The sequence below is a fragment of the Sminthopsis crassicaudata genome, chromosome 1 (genome assembly GCF_048593235.1).
Source record: "Sminthopsis crassicaudata isolate SCR6 chromosome 1, ASM4859323v1, whole genome shotgun sequence".
Lineage (NCBI taxonomy): Eukaryota > Metazoa > Chordata > Mammalia > Dasyuromorphia > Dasyuridae > Sminthopsis > Sminthopsis crassicaudata.
Window position 1 is genome coordinate 625120930 of NC_133617.1, and position 18715 is coordinate 625139644.

General features: G+C 31.0%; 1 protein-coding gene across 13 annotated transcripts in view; it reads right to left on the reverse strand.

The window, feature by feature from the left end:
- Nucleotides 1–18715, reverse strand: part of SPEF2 (sperm flagellar 2) — a 244550-nt gene that overhangs the window by 90740 nt on the left and 135095 nt on the right. For 8 of the 13 annotated variants that reach the window (XR_012484814.1, XM_074282690.1, XM_074282687.1 and 5 more), the window contains 4 exons: nt 14993–15064; nt 5131–5279; nt 1249–1376; nt 1009–1147 (listed from right to left, as the gene is read on the reverse strand). Coding sequence is in view for 12 of the 13 variants with exons in the window: in XM_074282690.1 (XP_074138791.1) it covers nt 1009–1147; nt 1249–1376; nt 5131–5279; nt 14993–15064 (488 nt within the window). In the remaining variant the exon portion in view is untranslated. The remainder of the gene's footprint in view (nt 1–1008; nt 1148–1248; nt 1377–5130; nt 5280–14992; nt 15065–18715) is intronic. The other 5 variants (XM_074282689.1, XM_074282684.1, XM_074282683.1 and 2 more) reach the window with 2 other exon arrangements.

Genomic DNA, 18715 nt, shown 5'->3' on the forward strand with positions numbered 1-18715 from the left:
ATAGTTCAGGTAAGAGATGATAAAGAACCTGGGTTAAAGTGATGGCTGCTTAAATGGAGAGAAGTGGAAGCAGAAGAGACAAAATATGGAACTGATTTAATGGGTAGTTCAAGAATCAGGAGTCAAGTTTGAAGATTTTAAGCCCATGTGATTAGAAGCGTGATTTTGTATGCAACATAAATAGGTAATTTTAGAGAAAGGAAGGCTTTAGGTGGAAAGCTACATATCAAGTTTGAGATGCCTATGGGACATTCATTTTGATATAGTTGGCAAGAGTACTTGTGCTCCACAAAGAGCTGGTATATAGATATAGAGGCCATCTACAAAAAAGATGACAACTATAAATCCTTCTGATCTGTTTTGGTTTAGATTACTGGTTCACTACTTTATTTTGGGATACCCATTTAATTTTTTGTTAGTCTATTTTCTCATTGGCAAAATGGGAGTAGAATCTACTATTCTGTAGGTACCAATCATGCATGCTTATTGGACTCTATTGAGAATTGGCAAATAATCTTTAAAAGTATGATACAAATATAAGGTATTATAGAACCAATATTACTAAAGTTTTTCACAGTCTTTAGTAGTAAATTATTTTATAAGCTGATGTTAGATTTTTATCTGGGCAGCACTTGAAAAGAATTCTTTTCTGTCATGAATGGTCAGACAAAAACAAAAAATTACTTTTCTTTTTTAAAACCTTCTTCCATGTGATAGCTCTTTAAAAACTTTAAGACAGCTGCTATGATCCCACTGAGCATTATCTTATTCAGGCAAAATATCCTGAGTTCCTTCAACCAACCCATCAAGATTCTAGGAAGGGAGAGAGGGAAGGAAAGGAGAAGAAGAGGGAGGAAAAAAGAAGGGAAAGAGGGAGGAAGAAAGGAATTAAGCATTTATTAAGCATCTACTGTGTGCCAGGTGTTGTGTTGAACCTTTTGCACTATATCAATTAGAAGAAAATAGAACTCTTTGTACAACAGCCTGCCATACTGAGTATTGACTTACATTGACTCTTTGGTGTAGTTCAGCTTTTGTTTCTTCATCATCCCACAAATCTTCAGGGAGATTGTTAAAATCATCCTGCCATTGAGATACAAACTCTTGCTTGTGGTCTGGCCGTTGTAGGAATTCCTGATAATTTAGTCTGTGGTACATTAGTATAATTTCAAAGGAAAATAAAACATTTTATTTCCCTTCCCACAACAGAATGGGAATTTTTTTCTGATATAATTAACTTTTACTCACCTGGTGTCATATAGATAATAAAGCACGTTGTGTCTTTCATCTCTTATCTGTCTCAGTATTGCTTTAGTTGTGTTTATGTATGAATTTTCTATTGTTTCCCAAAAAGGCACTAAATATCGAGGTATTTCCTATTAAATAGTAAAATACACAAATCAACATTTCATGAATAACTAATTAAATGGAACCATAATAACTACAGATCAAGGGGGTTTCAGTTCTAATGGACAAGGGTAGTATGCTGTTGTAAGAGCAGTTGGTAACTTCACCATTTTCTCATATATTTTAGGGGATAATGAGAATTGTTCCTTTCCCATATGCAGCATGTGATAAGAGGGTGGTTGGGACAGAGATAGGAGAAAGTTTCAGGGAACCTCCCATTCAGCAGCATGTCATTAAATGGCATATCCTGGAAGAAAAAAGTAACAGCCACTTGAGGTATTTCCCTTTGTTGAAGTAGCCTCTTAATGTTTCATTATTCCTAAGGTACAAATAAAGCTAATACACTAGAAAGGAGATTTTGCCACACAGTCTTGTATTTTACTCTGGATGTATAACCTTGGATGGCATGAAAAAAGGAGAAAAAAGCATTATGTGTGATATAGTCAAAGTTTTTATATAATGTTTAATTATCTAAACTCAAAGAAGGCAAAAGAATTTGAGTTGTTGACATATATTTTATTTAATGAAAAATGTTTCTTTACTAGGTCCATGCTCTCTTTATTTATTCACAGAAGCATAGAATTTTAGCTGAAAGGATTTTGAGGTCATCTAATCTAATGTCTCTTCTAAGGAGGGAATCTCTTCTATAAGAGATTCACTTTTTTCTGCATGGCATTATTGACATCCTGCCTCCTGCAATGTTCCCCCAAACTCACTCATGTCATTTACATAACTTACCTTCCTTTAAGACTTTCATGTCAAACTCATTTATGCAATTAGGACAACCTTTCCTTAAGACTTTTGTGCTAAGTGTTAGCTTCTACAATATATCTTTTCTGATTCCTCTAATTAATACCATTCCATTACTGAGTAATCATTTGCATTTATACTATTTGATCAATGCTCTTTCTCTTTTTTTTTTTTTGTCCCAACACCCTTCCTCTCCTTGTCTCACCCCACCTGAACAATGTTGTGAATTGAAACATCTGTGAATGCAACACTTATCTTGGTTTCAGACTTGAATTACAAGTGTCTAGCACTGAATTTGGTAGATACTTGCCAATTCAAAATTAATTAAGAAATCATATTGTTTTTGAAGGCAGATGAGCCAATGTTGACTGTCTTTTCCTTATACTGAGATCTTATACTCTTTTTTTAATATATTGATCCCAAATCTGCCTGTATATAATTTTTTACTTTATTATTTTCTAAAGGAAAACAGATCAAATTCAGTATACTTTTCTATATGATGCCTCTTTAAAAACCAACCAAACTATCATTTATGGAAAGAGCAATGAATTAGTGATTAGGAAACCCAATTTTTTTAAGTGAGCTCTGCCACTTATTAGATCTCAAAACTGTTTACAAAGGGAAAATTCTTCTTTTTCTCAGCTGCAATTCCTGGTCCATTAGGCTGTTATGCATGTTGCATAAGAATATTTCCAGGTTCTATACTATCCTATTTTTTTCTTCTCGATCAGAGAGTCTTAACAGAGTCCAAGAATTTTTTTAAAAAATATTTGGGACAGCTAAGTGGTACAGTGGGATAAGAGTACTGGGTTTAGAGTCAGGAAGATTTGAGTTCAAATCTGGCCTTGGGCATTTATTAGTTGTATAACCTTGGGTAAATTCTTTACTTATTATTACCTAATTTTTTTGATGATTATTTCAGTAAAATTAAAATATATTTAATAACATATTCTTTTATAATCCCATATGTTTTGTTTTTATGCATTTAAGAATATTATTTTGAGGAGTACCATTAGCTTTACTAATTTTTTTTTACTAATTTTTTGTAATGACTCAGAAAAGATTAAGAAGCCCTGTAAGAGACACTATATAGTATGTTAATGCCCTACTTAGAAATTAGATCACCAGACTAATGATTCTTCAAGATGTGATCCAAACAACAAAAAAGAACAGTGTGACTATTACTTTCCTTGATCACCATTTTACTTCTACTAAAATGGTCTAAATTTTTTGAGCAGCCAAAAAATAGTTCGATCATATTAACTTGTGGTCTGCAAAAAATTCCAGGACATGAACTATGCTGATCTAGGAATCATAGAATCCCAGAGTTAGAAGAGATCAGAGATCATCTGAATCCTGAAATAAGAATCTTCTCTATCACATACTTAGTAAATGATTGCTCATCTAACCTGCCTCAAGATCTCTATTTATTATCTATAAAAGGAAGATGTTTTATTAAATGGCCTTGAGGATCCCTTCCAGCTCTAAAACTATGATATCCTATAACATCAGAGATGGGAAATTTACTACATCCAAAAGCAACTAATTTTTGGACAGTTCTGACTATTAGAAAGTGGTCATCTTTCCTCTCCCCCCTCAACCATAATCTTGTAGAACCAAACTTTACTTCTCAGTAACTTCCATCTGTCGGTACTTGCTGTGTCTTATGAAGTTAAGTAATCTAGATCTACTTAATAGTCCATATGAAAAATCTCCAATAATTGAAAATGTTCTCTTCTGGTCCTTTTTAAGCATACCATGATCCTTTAGTCAGTTCCTATTTTGCATGGTTTTTAGTTTTCCCACAATTTTAGTTACTCTCTTCTGACAACTTTTCAACTTGTCAATGGTCTTTCTAAATTGTAATCTAAAACTGGACCAAAGGGTCCATAGGGTTGGAAAGGAGCAGAGCCAAATTTTTCTAAAACTTTCTGAGCATTGTGTTTTTTTCAATGTAGCCTAAAATCCCATGAAACTTTTTGGCTATCAGAGTATACTATTGATTGAGTCATATTGAATTTAGAATATCATACAATTTTCAGATTTTTTTTAAAATGTGAATTTTGTTAGCATATTGGAATTAGCTAAACACATCTACACTGTCCTGTAACTGTGATCAATTAAAATCTTACATTTACTCTGTGGAATGTCATCTTATTGTATTCAGTTCATAAATCCAATGTGCTGATCTCCTTTTAGATTCTTACCTCTATTGTTCAATATGTTAGTTATGTTTCTTAATATTTTGGTCTTTGTTAAATTTGTTAGCTCTTTGTTAAATTTGATAAGCAGCTCTTTGTGCTTTCATTCAAGTTACTGATAGAAACTGTGAAACAGAAGAATAGGGGTCAAAGATGGACCCTTTAGCAAATATAGAAATTGTACCTCTCATCTGGTTTCATTGAAATAATCTATTAAACAATAATCTTTGTGCTTATTTATTTAACCAGATTGGAAGCTACTTAACCTTGGGATTATCTATCTCAACTTTCCCCATTTTATCCATTAAGATTTAATGAGTGATTTTGTAAATGCATGCCAGAAATCCAAGTGTGCTACGTTTATGGTAATGCCCCTAATCTTCACAATTAAAAAACATCTCATTGAAAGACAGCTAGATGGCATAGAGAATAGACTACCAGATCTGGAGTTGAAGATCTGAATGCAAATATAGCCTTAGATGCTCATTAGCTGTGTGACTCTGGGCAAAATATTTAAGCCTCTGTTTGTCTCAGTTTTCTCAACTATAAAATGATTTAATAATAGTACTTATATATTCAGAGTTGTGAGGATTTAATGAGATAATATTTATAAAATATAAACCACCCCTACTTAGCTCAGGGGAAAGAATCAGATCATGGTCCAATGAGGGTAAAAACAATTGCTAAGATGTTTCAATGAAAATTCATTTGGGCCAATGAAAAAATTGGAAGTTATTTATCATACTTTTTTTTTCCCCCTGAACTACTATACCGGAGGTAGTGGCTCATCCACATAGACCCATTCTTCTGATCCTGGTTTGACTGGTGGTGGTCCTGGAGGTGGAGGAGGTGGGCTTATTTCTTCAACAGGTGATTTCTTTCCCAGACCTTTCTTATCTGCTCCTTTTCCTTTAGGTGAAACTTAGATTGGTTCATAAGGAAAATATCCACAAGTTAGATTTTGAAGCTTAACAGATCTTTGATTATTACATATTATAGGGGTACATTAACTCTTTTAGCTACTTGAGGAGCTTTGTAAATAAATACTATCTTCACTTTATCACACTTAAAAAACACCTTCCCTAATGACATTAATGATAATAATAATTTTAATTAATTAATACTTTAGGACATAAATTATTAATTTATGACAATGGGCATGGCTCTTTTTCAAATCTAGAGAAAAACATTGGTTCAAATGCTCTGTCATAATAATTTGCCAAATTCAATTCTCTTTCTTGCACAGGCAGAAAAGGTAAAGTCCAGAATTCATGGTACAGTAGAAAGAAAATCTTGGCCTTACTGGTTTTTGTTTGTATTAAGTCATTCAAGTAGCTTAATTTCACCAGAACTCAGTTTCCTCAATTATAAAAGTCCCTCCCAACTTAAAAGCTAAAAGTCTATAAAATTTTCTTTAGACGCCTTTTGGTAGATTGTAGAATTTAAGGATGGAGATGAACATCTCTTTTCTTTGGAGAGGCAGATCTGATGAGAGCAATAGAAAAGTTGAAAAGCATGTACTTCTAAAGCACTTATTAGGGCAGCCTCTTTATAGAAATAGTGCCCCAGATGTCATGGAGAGGTTTAAAGACCACCCAAATGTTGGCATGGTATAAAAATACACCCAAGAATGAGGTAATGGCCTAAATTCAATTTTGTTGGGCCATTAATCCTTAGACCCAAGGGGAAAGATACCCTTCTTTACTATTTCTTTCATTCCTATTCTCTCCAAGGATACAAAGCTAGCACTCTCCTATTGGGCATCAGAATAAGAAAAGACTCCCTATAACCTAAAAGAATTCATGCCATTTCCCCATGTATTTAGTTCTATTTAGTAGAAAATTAATGCAAATGGGATTGAGATACTATATTTACAAAATTACCAAAATAATAAACTGCAGATTAATTATTTTTTACCACTTACATGTAAAATATTATGAAGATCACATGAAAGAAGTCCTTTGCATGTTCCCTTTGCAAATAATGTTTGCTATATATTATCTTATTGAGACTTATAGAAAAATGTAGACTGCCAAGAGAATAATTTCTCACATGATGGCTTGAACACCAAATTCTTCTTAATGTTTTGGTCTTAAAAAGAGTGTTCATTACTCAATGGAGTTCAGTGGTAGCAAGAAAACCAATCAAATTTTGTTCTGACAGAAAGAGAAAACAATTTTTTGTGCCTCATTTGGTTAATTAAAATTGTTGGGACCTTTTCCTTTGTAAGTCATTATTGTTTCTTTTAGAATCTCTCCTCTGTTCTTTAAGTTCCTCTTAATTCCTACTTGAACTATAACATTATTTAGAGTAAGATTAAAAATAACTATTTTAGTATATCATGACTGTTTTAAGTAATGAACTGAATAATTCAGAAACAATTATTGAACTCCATGAGAATATTTTGGGTATTCGGGACTTTAATTTTTTTCTGAAACTATAAATCAAAATGTAGAAGGAAAATTAGTGAAAAGTCAAGGGGTGGAAGCAAATTCAATTTTTCATACATGGAAAGACAGTTACCTGAGCCTAGAAGCAAAAGACATTTTTGTGCAAGATCTTTTTGCACCTGGAATTAAATGGAATACTTTTTATCCAAAAATTTTAAATGAAGACTTCTCTTTTAACATATTTGCACTTTTGTATAAGGTAAATTTTGCATGATTTTTGACTTAGTTAATTTCTAGAGAAGTAGGTATGTTTGCATATGTTTATTTTATTTGATTAGTATATAAAATCTATTAAAGTTTTTTCAAGTATTGGCAAATAAAAGCAGATGGAATAGATTCAGAATGTAAAGCATGACAGATATAATTTTCTCACACATATAATAGAGTTTTGGTAAAGTTAAAACATTTGAATGGTTTTGTCATTAGAGAAGATCAGTACAAAAAAATCTTCCAACTGATTATGGAATTCTCAGCAGCAAAGTCACTCTGAATGACAATAAAACATATTTATAAATGGTCTCAATTTCCCTTACTAGGGAAAAACAGATAACTACTTGTTTAAAATAGATTTGGATAATCAGAATTGTAGTTTGTTTTTTATTCTCAAAGAGGACCATGATATTAAGGAAGTGATACCATGACATGCAAGTGAATGGACTTAAGTGAGGGAAGACCGTGCAATGTCACTCGCCTTACTTTCCTCTCCAGAGCCATCTGGATTTAGTGTCAAGACATGGATCAAGATGACTGAAGATGGCCTTGGATGAAATGGGAGACCTTTGCCTTTTTAAGCTAAAGTCTTTAACAGGTCTTAGTTTGTCTGAGGATGCACACATTCAATGATGAAGGCTAAATAGTAATTGAGACAAAGAATCTCCTCTTTTACCTAGGCAAAAAAAAAAACAAAAAAAAAAAACCCCAAAAAACAAACAACTAAACAAATAAATAAATGAATGAGTGAATGCATCTGGATGGGGAAGATGATCTTGGTTTCTGGCAAAAGCAGAAATGACTGCTATTTACATTCAAAATGAGTTGATCTGAACTTAAACAATGACCAAATGGAGCTTGATTCAGGACCTATTGATGGCCAGTTAGAATCAGATTCTTATAGTAGAGCAAATTCTAAAAAAATAAGACATAAAAAGTCACATCTAAAAAACCAAATTACAATTTTATGTGGAAGAAAAAATTATAATTACATAATAATAGAAAAGAATAAATAAGATGAAACATACAATATTGGTGATATACAATTAAAATAAGATTTATAAGGGAATAACTACCAACTAAAAAGCAGGAAAAAAGGAAGGATGGAGAAAGAAACTATTAAAGATTGTTTAGGGACAGAGTCAAGACAGCAGAGAAAAAGAAGAGACTCCCTACAGCTCTACCAAACTCCTCCCACTAAAGGATAAGTAAAACAATTTTTCAAGCAAAGACAACATAAAAATCAGCTGGAACAGTCTGTCTCAGAGAGTAGAGAGCAATCCAACATAGATTGTACTAGCAGTAGGTGTTGGGGCCTAATGAATCAGCCTTAGCAATGGTTTTGGAGCTCTTAGCCCACAGGTGGGTCAGGGATTGACAAACTGGTCAGAAGAAAATTAAAAGGCTCATTTTGTTGACACTGGATGTAGTTGCATTGTTTATACTCAGATCTGGGTAGCAGTACTGAGTCACAGTCCCAGGATAAAGAGGAGTATTAGCATATAAGATCTTGAAGTCATAGGAAGTTAGAGGCCCTGGTCACAGTTTCATGATGGAAAAGAGTGCTTGTGGTTGTTCCCAGACTATAGAGTGCAGGCCAGAAGAGAAGTAAACATTCTTCTATGTTCAGATACTCTCCTATCTTCACCAACTAGTTATGAAAATTTCAAATGCAAAAAAAAAAAAAAAAAGAAACCTGAAGTTTTAGATAATGTTTCTTCTATCACTTTATGAAGGTTACAGAGCACAATTTTAACAAAAAGTTCAAAGTCAAGAAATAAGAGTGGTGGGAAAATGAGCAAATGACAAAAAAAAGAAGCTGATTACAAAAAGCTGATGTAGTGACAGGGAAGATCAAGACACAAACTCAGAAAAGAACAGTGAAGTCAAAATAGGTACCAGCAAAGTCTCAAAGGGAAAAATGTAAATTGAATATAAGCCCAAAGAGAATTACTGGAAGAGGTAAAATAAGTTTCAAAATCAAATAAGAATGACAGAAAAAATATGAAATGAGAGTAAAGAAAGACAATTATTAAAATGATAATTAACATCTTGGTTAAAAAGGCAGAAAAAATAATGAAGAAAATAATACTTTAAGAAACAGAATTGGTCTAATAGGAAAAGAGGTAAAAAATTCACAACTGAAAATAATTTCTTTAAAAGCAGCATTGGTAAAATGGAAAAAGAGCTACAAAATCTCACTGAAGGAAATAATTCCTTAAAATTTAGTATTAGGCAAGTTAAAGCTAATGACTCCATGAGACATAAAAATAATAAAAAGAAAATATCAAATAATTGCAGATATCAGAATTGATTAGAAGCCAGAATTAGTAACAGTATGCTGTTTATAAGAAATACACTTGAAACAGCAAAATAAGTAGCTGAGGCTTATGCTGATTTAGTTGAAGTAAAACAAAAAGACAATGGTACTAATCATGATATTAGACAAAGCAAAAGCAAAAAAATAGACTTAACTAAAAGGGATAAGCAGGTGGGAAAAAAACATTTCACTAAAAGGCATCATAGAAAATGAAAAAAATATGATTACTAAACATAAACAGACCAAATTTCAGAGCATACACATTTTTAAAGGAAAAATTAAATGAATTACACAAGAAAAAATAAAGTAAAACTATGCTATTTGGGTACTGCAAATTTTCCCTTCTAGAGCTTGATAAAGAAAAAAGAAATTTAGGAGATGAATAGAATTTTACCAAAGTTAGTTATGATAGACCTCCAGAGAAAACTATATGGAAATGGAAAGGAGTATACCTTTTCTTAGTTGCATATGTCACTTTCACCCCCCCAAAAAAACAGATTATTTATTATAGCATTAAAAATTTTACAATCAAAAAAATTCACAATCAAATGGAGAAAAGCAGAAATACTAAGTGCACTCCTTTCAGACCATAATGCTATAAACTTACATTAAATATAGGACAATTAAAACATAGATTAAAATTTAATTAGAAACTAATCCTAAAGAATGACTAAGTGAGAAAGCAAATCACAGAAACAATAATTTTATTAAAGAAAATGACCACATAGAGTCAATATTCCAAAATTTTTCACTTATGCCAAATCAGTACTTAGGAGAAAATTTAGATCTCTAAATGTATACATTAATAAAGGAAAGAAAAAACAGATGAATTGAGTATGCAATTGAAAACTTGGGAAAAAAAAACAAAATTAAGTGTCTCCAATAAAAAATCAAAATGGAAATCCTGAAAATCAAAGGAAATATTAATAAAATTAAAAATGAAAAAACAACTAAATTTATAAATAAAACAAGGAGTTTATTTTATGAAAAAATCAATAAAATACATAAAGATTTTTAAAAAGAAAGAAGGAAACCAAATTACAAGTATCAAAAACAAAAAGGGAAAATATACCCAATGAAGATGAAACTAAAGCAATTCTTGAGAATTATTTTACTCAATTATATGACAGTAAAATTGACAATGTAAGTGAAAAGAATTAATATCTACAAAAATGTAAACTGCTCAGATAACAGAAATATATTACTTAAATAACCCTATCTTAAGAAAAGAAATTGAACAAGCTGGCAATAATCTCCCTTAGGGAAAAAAACAAACAAACACACAAATTCAGAATCAGAAGGATTTAGAAATGAATTCTACAAAACGTTTAAGGAACAAATAATTCCAATACCAAACTTATTTGAAAAAAAGTTAAAACACCATTCAGTTCTTTTTATGACACAAATGTGGTTTTGATACTTAAACCAGGAGGAACTAAAACAGAGAAAGAAAACTATAGTTATGCTTCATTAATGAATATTCTTGCAAAATTTTAAATAGTAATAATGAGATTATAGCAATATGTAACAAAGATCATACACTATGATCAGATGTGATTCTACCAGGAATTCAGAATTGGTTCAATATTAGAAAAATTACAAGCATAATTGACTATATCATAACAAAAACAAAATTATATTTGACAACATAAAATAAATATCACTCACAAAACACTAAAAAGCCTAGGAATAAATGAAGCCTTTCTTAAAATGGTAAGTAGTACATCAGGAAGCACTTATAATGGGGATAAATTTGAAACTTCCTGGGGGTGAAACAAGGATATACATTTTCACCACTATTATTTAATATTGTATTAGAAATGCTAATTATAGCAATAAGAAAAGACAAAGAAATTGAAGAATAAAAATAGACAATGATGAAACAAAACTATCACTCTTTGTAGATGATGTGATGGTATACTTAGAGAATTCCACAGAATCAACTAAAATGACTTTAGCAAATTTATAAGATTTAAAATAAACCCACATAAGTGATCAGCATTATATACAATATAAAAAACTCATTTATAAAAGGTAGGAAGAGAATTTTCTTTTAAAATAACTGAGGACAATGTAGACTAATTGGGAGTCTACCTTCCAAAGAACTATTTGATAAAATACTTCACACACAAAGACATATCTAAACAATTGAAGAAATATTAATTACTCATAGGTAGGCTAAGTCAATATAATAAAAAGAACAATTCTAATTTACTTATTTATTGTCATACCAATCAAAGTACCAGAGGACTATTTTATAAAGCTAGAAAAAATAAAAACAGAATTTATCTGGAAGAACAAAAGGTTAAGAACATCAAGAGAATCAATTTTTAAAATGTCAAAAAAGGTGTCCTAACAGCATCAGATTATAAATTATATTAAAGTGGTAATCCTCAAAACAATCTGATATTGCCTAGGAAATATAATGGCTGATCAGTGAAATATATTGGGTATGTAATACAAAATAGTAAATGATGATAGTAATCTATTGTTTCACAAACCCAAAGATCTAAACTTTAGGGGCAAGTAGCCACCATTTGACAAAAATTACTGGCAAAACTAGAAACTAACATGACAGGAATTATATATAGACCACTTCTCTAACTGAATACCAAGATAGGATAAAATTTGATAAATTATTTATACATAAAGGATGTTATACTGAATTAGGGGAGCATGGAAAAATGTACCTGTCAGATCTAAGGATAAGGGGAGAGTCTGTGACCAAAAATGGGCCAGAGAACATTACAGAAAGTAAAATAATTTTGCTTAACTGAATTAAAAAAATCTTCAAACAAAACTAGTGCAAAGTTAGAAGGAAAACAGGAAATTAGGAAAATCTTTACAATAAGCTTTACTTTGCATAAAGTTTTCATTTCTTAAATATATAAGAGATTGACTCAAACTTATAAAAAACAAAGAGCCATATCTAATTGATAATTGGTCAATGATAATAAAAGTTAGTTTTTTATAAGACACCAAAGATATTAACAGTATGAGAAAAAATGCTTTTCATTATAACTGGTTAGAGAAATGCACAACTTAGATACCATCTTACTCATATCAAAATGGTTAACATGACAGAAAAGCAAAATAACACATGACGAAAGAAATATGGTAAAAGTGAAGTTGTTGACATTGTGAACTAATCATTCTGGAGAACAATTTGAAATTATACCCCCAAAACAATAAAGCCATGCATAACCTTTGACACAGTGATTGTCAGGTATGCATCCCAAAGAGAAGAAAAGGAAAATGGATCTTTTTGTATGACCATCGATTGGTAAATGGCTGAACAAGTAAGTTGTGGCATATGATTGTTATAGAATATTATCATGAGAAATGATGAGTAGTACGGTTTCAGAAAATAATATAAAGTGCAGGGAACAATCATGAGTATACTTTATACAATAACAATAACTGTGAAATGTAGTTACTTAGATCTAAGAAAATTCCAAAAAACTGATGATAAATAAGAGAGAGCTGTTAAATTCTGAATACTGATTGAAGTACACTTTTTATATTCCTACTTTATCTGTTTTTTAAATGATGCTTTCTTTCACAACATGACTAATATAGAAATATGTTTTGTATGACTTCACATGTATGATTAATATTAAACTGCTTGCCTTCTCAAGGAGTTTGGAGTGGTGGAAAGGAGAAGATAATTTAAAATTCAAATTTTTATAAAATGTTAAAAAATCTTTTGCATGCAATTAAGAAATATTTAATGAAATAAATACATACATATATAGAATAACATAATATTAATGTTGTTTATTTTGATAGCATATGATAATTTTTTGACCACAGGATATTTCTTAATATGAACAGTTTGTTCTCATTTTTACTTTTAAAATATGAAAAATGTTATTGCAATGAGAAAAAAAATTAATGAAATTACCTTAAAAAACCCCAACATAAAACAAAATAGTTTTAAAAATGTTTACCTAATAGGTCTTACATCAATATTAAGATCATGTAAGATTCACGGATAGTTGAAAATACAAAAATAACTTTGTTCATGGTTCTTTGACTATGAATATCAAGGAAGCCCTAAAATGGTGAGACATATACAGTAATGGTATTCATTACAGACACATTAAATTTTTTAAATTGAAAAGGGATCCTATGGTGGTAAGGAGGTTATTCAAACATCTCTCTTTGTAGATGGAGAGTATCAAGACTCAAAGCATTTTATGGACTTCCTCAACGTGACCTAAAAGCTTCAAAGGAAATCTGTGTCGAAATCCACACAGGGGAAAATACAATAAAAAAAATCAACAGAGAGATATCTGTGAATCCACCTTTGCTACATGTGTGTATACTTGTATGCATGTGTATGTATATACATTATACACACATGCACACAGACTTGTTTTTTATATGTACATATATTATTCCTCATCTTTTAATTAAAAAAAGATTGTGCCTCATTATCACTTTTCCTTGAACTGATATTGGTCATTCCAAGTAAGTACTTATAAGTAATCTAATTTCTTTTTTTCTCTTCTTCAGCAGTTAAAAACTTACCTTTCAATCTTGTTTTATATAGTTTGTTTACTAAACCCCTTCTCCAGAGACAACACAAAAAGGGCAAATGATAACCCAGATCCTATCTAAATTGTCACAAATTTCAAATGAGGTTTCTTCATAACTGTAGAGTAATAGGGTACATGACATAGTTTCTTGAATACATCTTTCAACCTAGTGTATTCTTCTGTGGATTCCTAGTATCCAGAAGTATGTATTCAAATCTTGACACTTACTTTGGAACTAATTACCTTGTGGGATTTATGGAAATCAGTCTGAGCACACATTATGTATGCAATTCATGGCACAATTGTAAATTAAGAAGATGCTCTTCTTCTCTATTCTCTTTGTAAATGGACCTCTTTCTAGTATTTGGTAATCCAAGGTAACAAAACACAAGAAAGTGGAAATACTTATTTAATACAGAAGTTGAGAAAATTAGATAGCAGTATGGCAAAGATGGGATTAGAACCAAGATTTCTTAACCTCCATTATATTATAAATTTTTATAGCCATACTAATATGATTTGCTTTTAAGCTATAGCTTCATATTTTATGAATTTAAAAAACACAATTCTGAGAAGGGTTCCATAAGCTTTACCAGACTACAAAAAGAGTATGATTAAAAAAAGTTAAGGATATTCTTGGGATTAGATTTATAGTCATAACATAATAATTTCTAGTAAAGGGGAAATCAAACATCAGCATTTGAGAACACACTATTAAAATTATTTTGTAAAGCTATAACTGTACTTCAAAGTTATTGTGACAATAATTTCAATATAGTAGAAAACATTATGCATCTTAAATCTTGCTTTGAAAAATAAGCCTGGTTCTTTTGAAAACATATTTCCTTTGATTTATGCATATTTGTTGCAAGAGTTTTCCTCTCTTCTGAATGGAGGTAGAGAAAATGACTGGTAATAGAAAAAACATTAATGTATATTTGAGAAGTGGATTGAGAGAAGTTAACCTTGATGCTAAACTTTTTCTCAATCTGCCTATTATTTATAACTTCACAGGAAATACACACAATGTACACTAACACTATTTATTCTATTATTAGTAGAAGCAGTGTTCTACATTAGCCAAACAAGTTTAACTAAGTTTAACTGCTGTACCTTTGCCTTTGGGGGAAGTATCATCTTTCTTTCCTTTTCCTTCTTTAGGAGGAGACTCTCTTTTACCAGCTTCTAGACAAAATCCGATACACAGATATATCACTGATGGGTCTTTAAACATATTCTGTAATATTATCAAGCATTTAATGTCACTTATTATTGTGAACCTGTTATATGGTGGTGCTGGCAAATAATGATAGATGAAAAAATCATTTAAATTCTGGTTGAACACTGAAATTTTGTTTTTGTGTCTGGCTGTAAACCCAAGCCTTTGGTGGATAAGATTACATTAGCTGAAACAATATGAATTCTTTCAAATTAAGTTCTAGTTTCCCTTGAATCCATTCCCCTAAGCTATCACTGACAGTTGAACCTATAGCATGAATGATAATCATGTGAGTAAATGTAACTCTTTGTAGAAAGAAATAGATTTGTTATTTGTCTAATAGCACCAATTTTCCATTTTATTTTCATTGTCTAAATAACCTTGTAATGACATCAAACACTTGAATATAGTTTAGTAGGAAGAATCAACAAACAATAAAAAAGGAATAATAAGTTGAAATTTGATTTTTTAGGAGGACCTAAATATTTAGTTCTTCCCCCCAAAAGTCTACTATCTTTATTAATGAAGAATTTGACCAATTCCCCAATAAGCTATGCACTTTAAGTGGGTCTTAGAAAGTATTGCTAACAATAAGGCTAGTGGAGATGACATAATTCCGATTGAGCTATTTAAATTCCTAAAAGATAAAATGATTAAGATATACTCAATATGGCAGTACATTTGGAAAATTCATCTTGACCATGGGACTGGAAAACATCAGGTCATGTCCCAAGCCTAAAGAAATACACTTACAAAAATTATTCAAGTTACTGAACAATTATGCTCAATTCCCATGTCAGCAAGATTCTTTTCTGCAAAGTAGGCTTCAACAGTATGTAAACTGAGAATAACCAGAAGTGCAAGCTAGAGGCAGGGACACTAGAGATCAGATTGCCAACATTTGTTGAATTATGGAAAAAGCAAGAGAGTTCCAGGGGAAAAAAAAATCTACTTCTGCTTTATTGACTATACTGTACATCCTGTAACTAGGTAGATCACAACAAAATCTGTCAAATCCTAAAAGAAATAGAATACCAGATCATCCTTTCTAATTCACTCAAGGCACTGCTTTGTAATTCATAGATGGCTTCATTTTAACAGGCAGCTGGATATCCCATTATGGGATCTTTGTTTTCTGCAACTAGGACCTGGACTTTCAGAAGTCAATCCTCTTACATTCTTTCTAAGGACTTGATGTGGGAAGAATTTGTTTGTGTCTATATCATAAATACAAACCCATAAGAAAATTATGGAATATGCTTAATCTTTATGGAGTGTACTGACATAGAATAATATCCCCAATTCAGAATCATAAATATGAGTATTGCACATAGCACTAGAAACTTGTTCTTTCTTTTTATTAAAAGACATTTATGACCTGGAAAATAAATGAGTCTTTGAATAGAAGCAATTTTGATTTCAGATATAACTGTTTCTTCTTTTGACTTTACATTTTATCTTTTTATTACTATGCTTCATATATCTGACATCATTAGAGAATGAATATTCCATAAAAGACTAAAATTTTTATATGAAAAGGTTATGATTATTAAGTTATTTTTTAGTCATCTTTTGTTATTTGTTCGATTTGGTTGTTGTTTTGGGCAATAATACCAGAACAGTATGACTTTTCTTATTCCAGTTCATTTTACCAATGAGAAAACTGAGTCAAACAGACTTAAGTGACTTACTTAGAGTCACACAGCTTGTGAGTGGCTGGATTGGAATTTGGTAAGATAAACCTTCCTAATTATAGCTCTGGCACTCCAACCACTTAGATACTGATGTGGAGAAGTATTATGTTAATTACTTTTGTGCCTGCCTGGTGCTTATCACAGTTCTTTTAAATTATGCCATTTTGTCTACAATCTGTGATTGCATTGATGTAAAGAATCTCTTGTCTAAAGCAGATACTAACTCAAAACTCAGTAAGTCTTGAAATATTGTCAGAAATTCAGCAAGATTAATAACTGGCTATGCATATCTAGTAAATGTCAGAAATGGGAGATGAACCTGCCATTCTACCTCTCTTTAAACACATTAGGAATTGATTCATAATAAAGAGATTGGTCAAAGGATGAATAAAAGTGGCCTTTAAAATATACTGAAATCTTTCAGCAGCAAAAATAATTTTAAAAAACATTTTGGTAGCAATCTTTCTAATATAACCCCTTCCTACCTTATTAAACATTAAACATATTGTAACATTTTTCTCCTTTGATAACTAGTGATGAAAAACATCAGTTATTGTACAGGTTTATAACACATTACCTATATGTATATATATACATATATATGTATGTATACATGTATATACATATATATATGTGTGTGTGTATATATATATATATATATATATATATATATATATTAGGTAAGGGCATATAGGTAGCATGATAGATAGAATGCCAGGCCTAGAGTCAGAAAGAGTCACCTTCCTGAATTCAAATTCAGCCTCAAACACTAGCTACGTATCCCTGGGCAAGTCTCTGTTTGCCTCAGTTTCCTAGTCTGTAAAATTAATTGGAAAATGAAGCAGTAAACTATTCTAGTATCTTCCCAGGAAAATCCAAAAATGGAGACATAAAGAGTTGAGCATGGCTGAAACCATTTATGAACAACATAATATATTGATGTCCACATTAAGTTGTGAAGCACTACTTGCATTTTCATTAAATATTCCCAAATGATTAGGTTGTTGGAATTTTCCGCCTGCTTTTCATAATTCCTCAATAAATTGTTACTTTTTGAATTTTTTGTTCTGCAGACTTAAGCAAATTTTAAAAACTGTCCTTTTGCTTTTTTTTTTTTTTTTTTTTTTTTTTTTTTTGCTCTTGTTTTCTCTTGCAATATGGCTAACATGGAAATAAGTTTTGCACAACTTCACATATATAACCTAATTCAAAGAGGGGTGCCTTCTCAAGAAGGGTGAAGAGGCAGGAAGGAAGAAGGCAATTTGGAATTTGAATTTTTATAAAATAAGTGTTATTTTTAATATGTTATTGATAATTATTTAATCAAATAAATAAAAGCATATTAACAAGAGAAAATTACCAAAAGAATCAAATGGAGTCACTAGAGAGTACTATCAAACATTTAAATAACTCCTATACCAAATGAGCTATTTTCAAAAACAGAGGAAAATGTCTAACTTTTTCCCATGAGAAATATAAAATAAGGGATAAAACCAAAGAAGGATGAGAATTATTAATTTTTAAAATTACAGAAAAGGTATGTAAAGATAATAAAAGCATGCTCAGGATAAATTAAGATTACATTAAGTTTATCAGGAATAGAAATGGTTCAGTATTAGAAAAATTTGCATATTAATTTTATTTAGGCTGGGGATAGAAGAGGAGGTTTTTAGACCTATAATTTCACCCATATAGGTTATTAATGAGGAAAACCTATCTACTAATTCTAATTATCAGCTATTCTTCAATTGAAAATATTACTTTAGGTATTACTGATACCACTAAGAAGTACTCAGGTTCACAGAGCCAACAAGGATCAGAGTTTGGAGCTTGAGGTCTTGAGATCTGACTCTGATATTAGCATTTTACTTACTAAGCCCAATGGTCCCTTTATATAGCAATGATAAACATAAGAACTAAGAC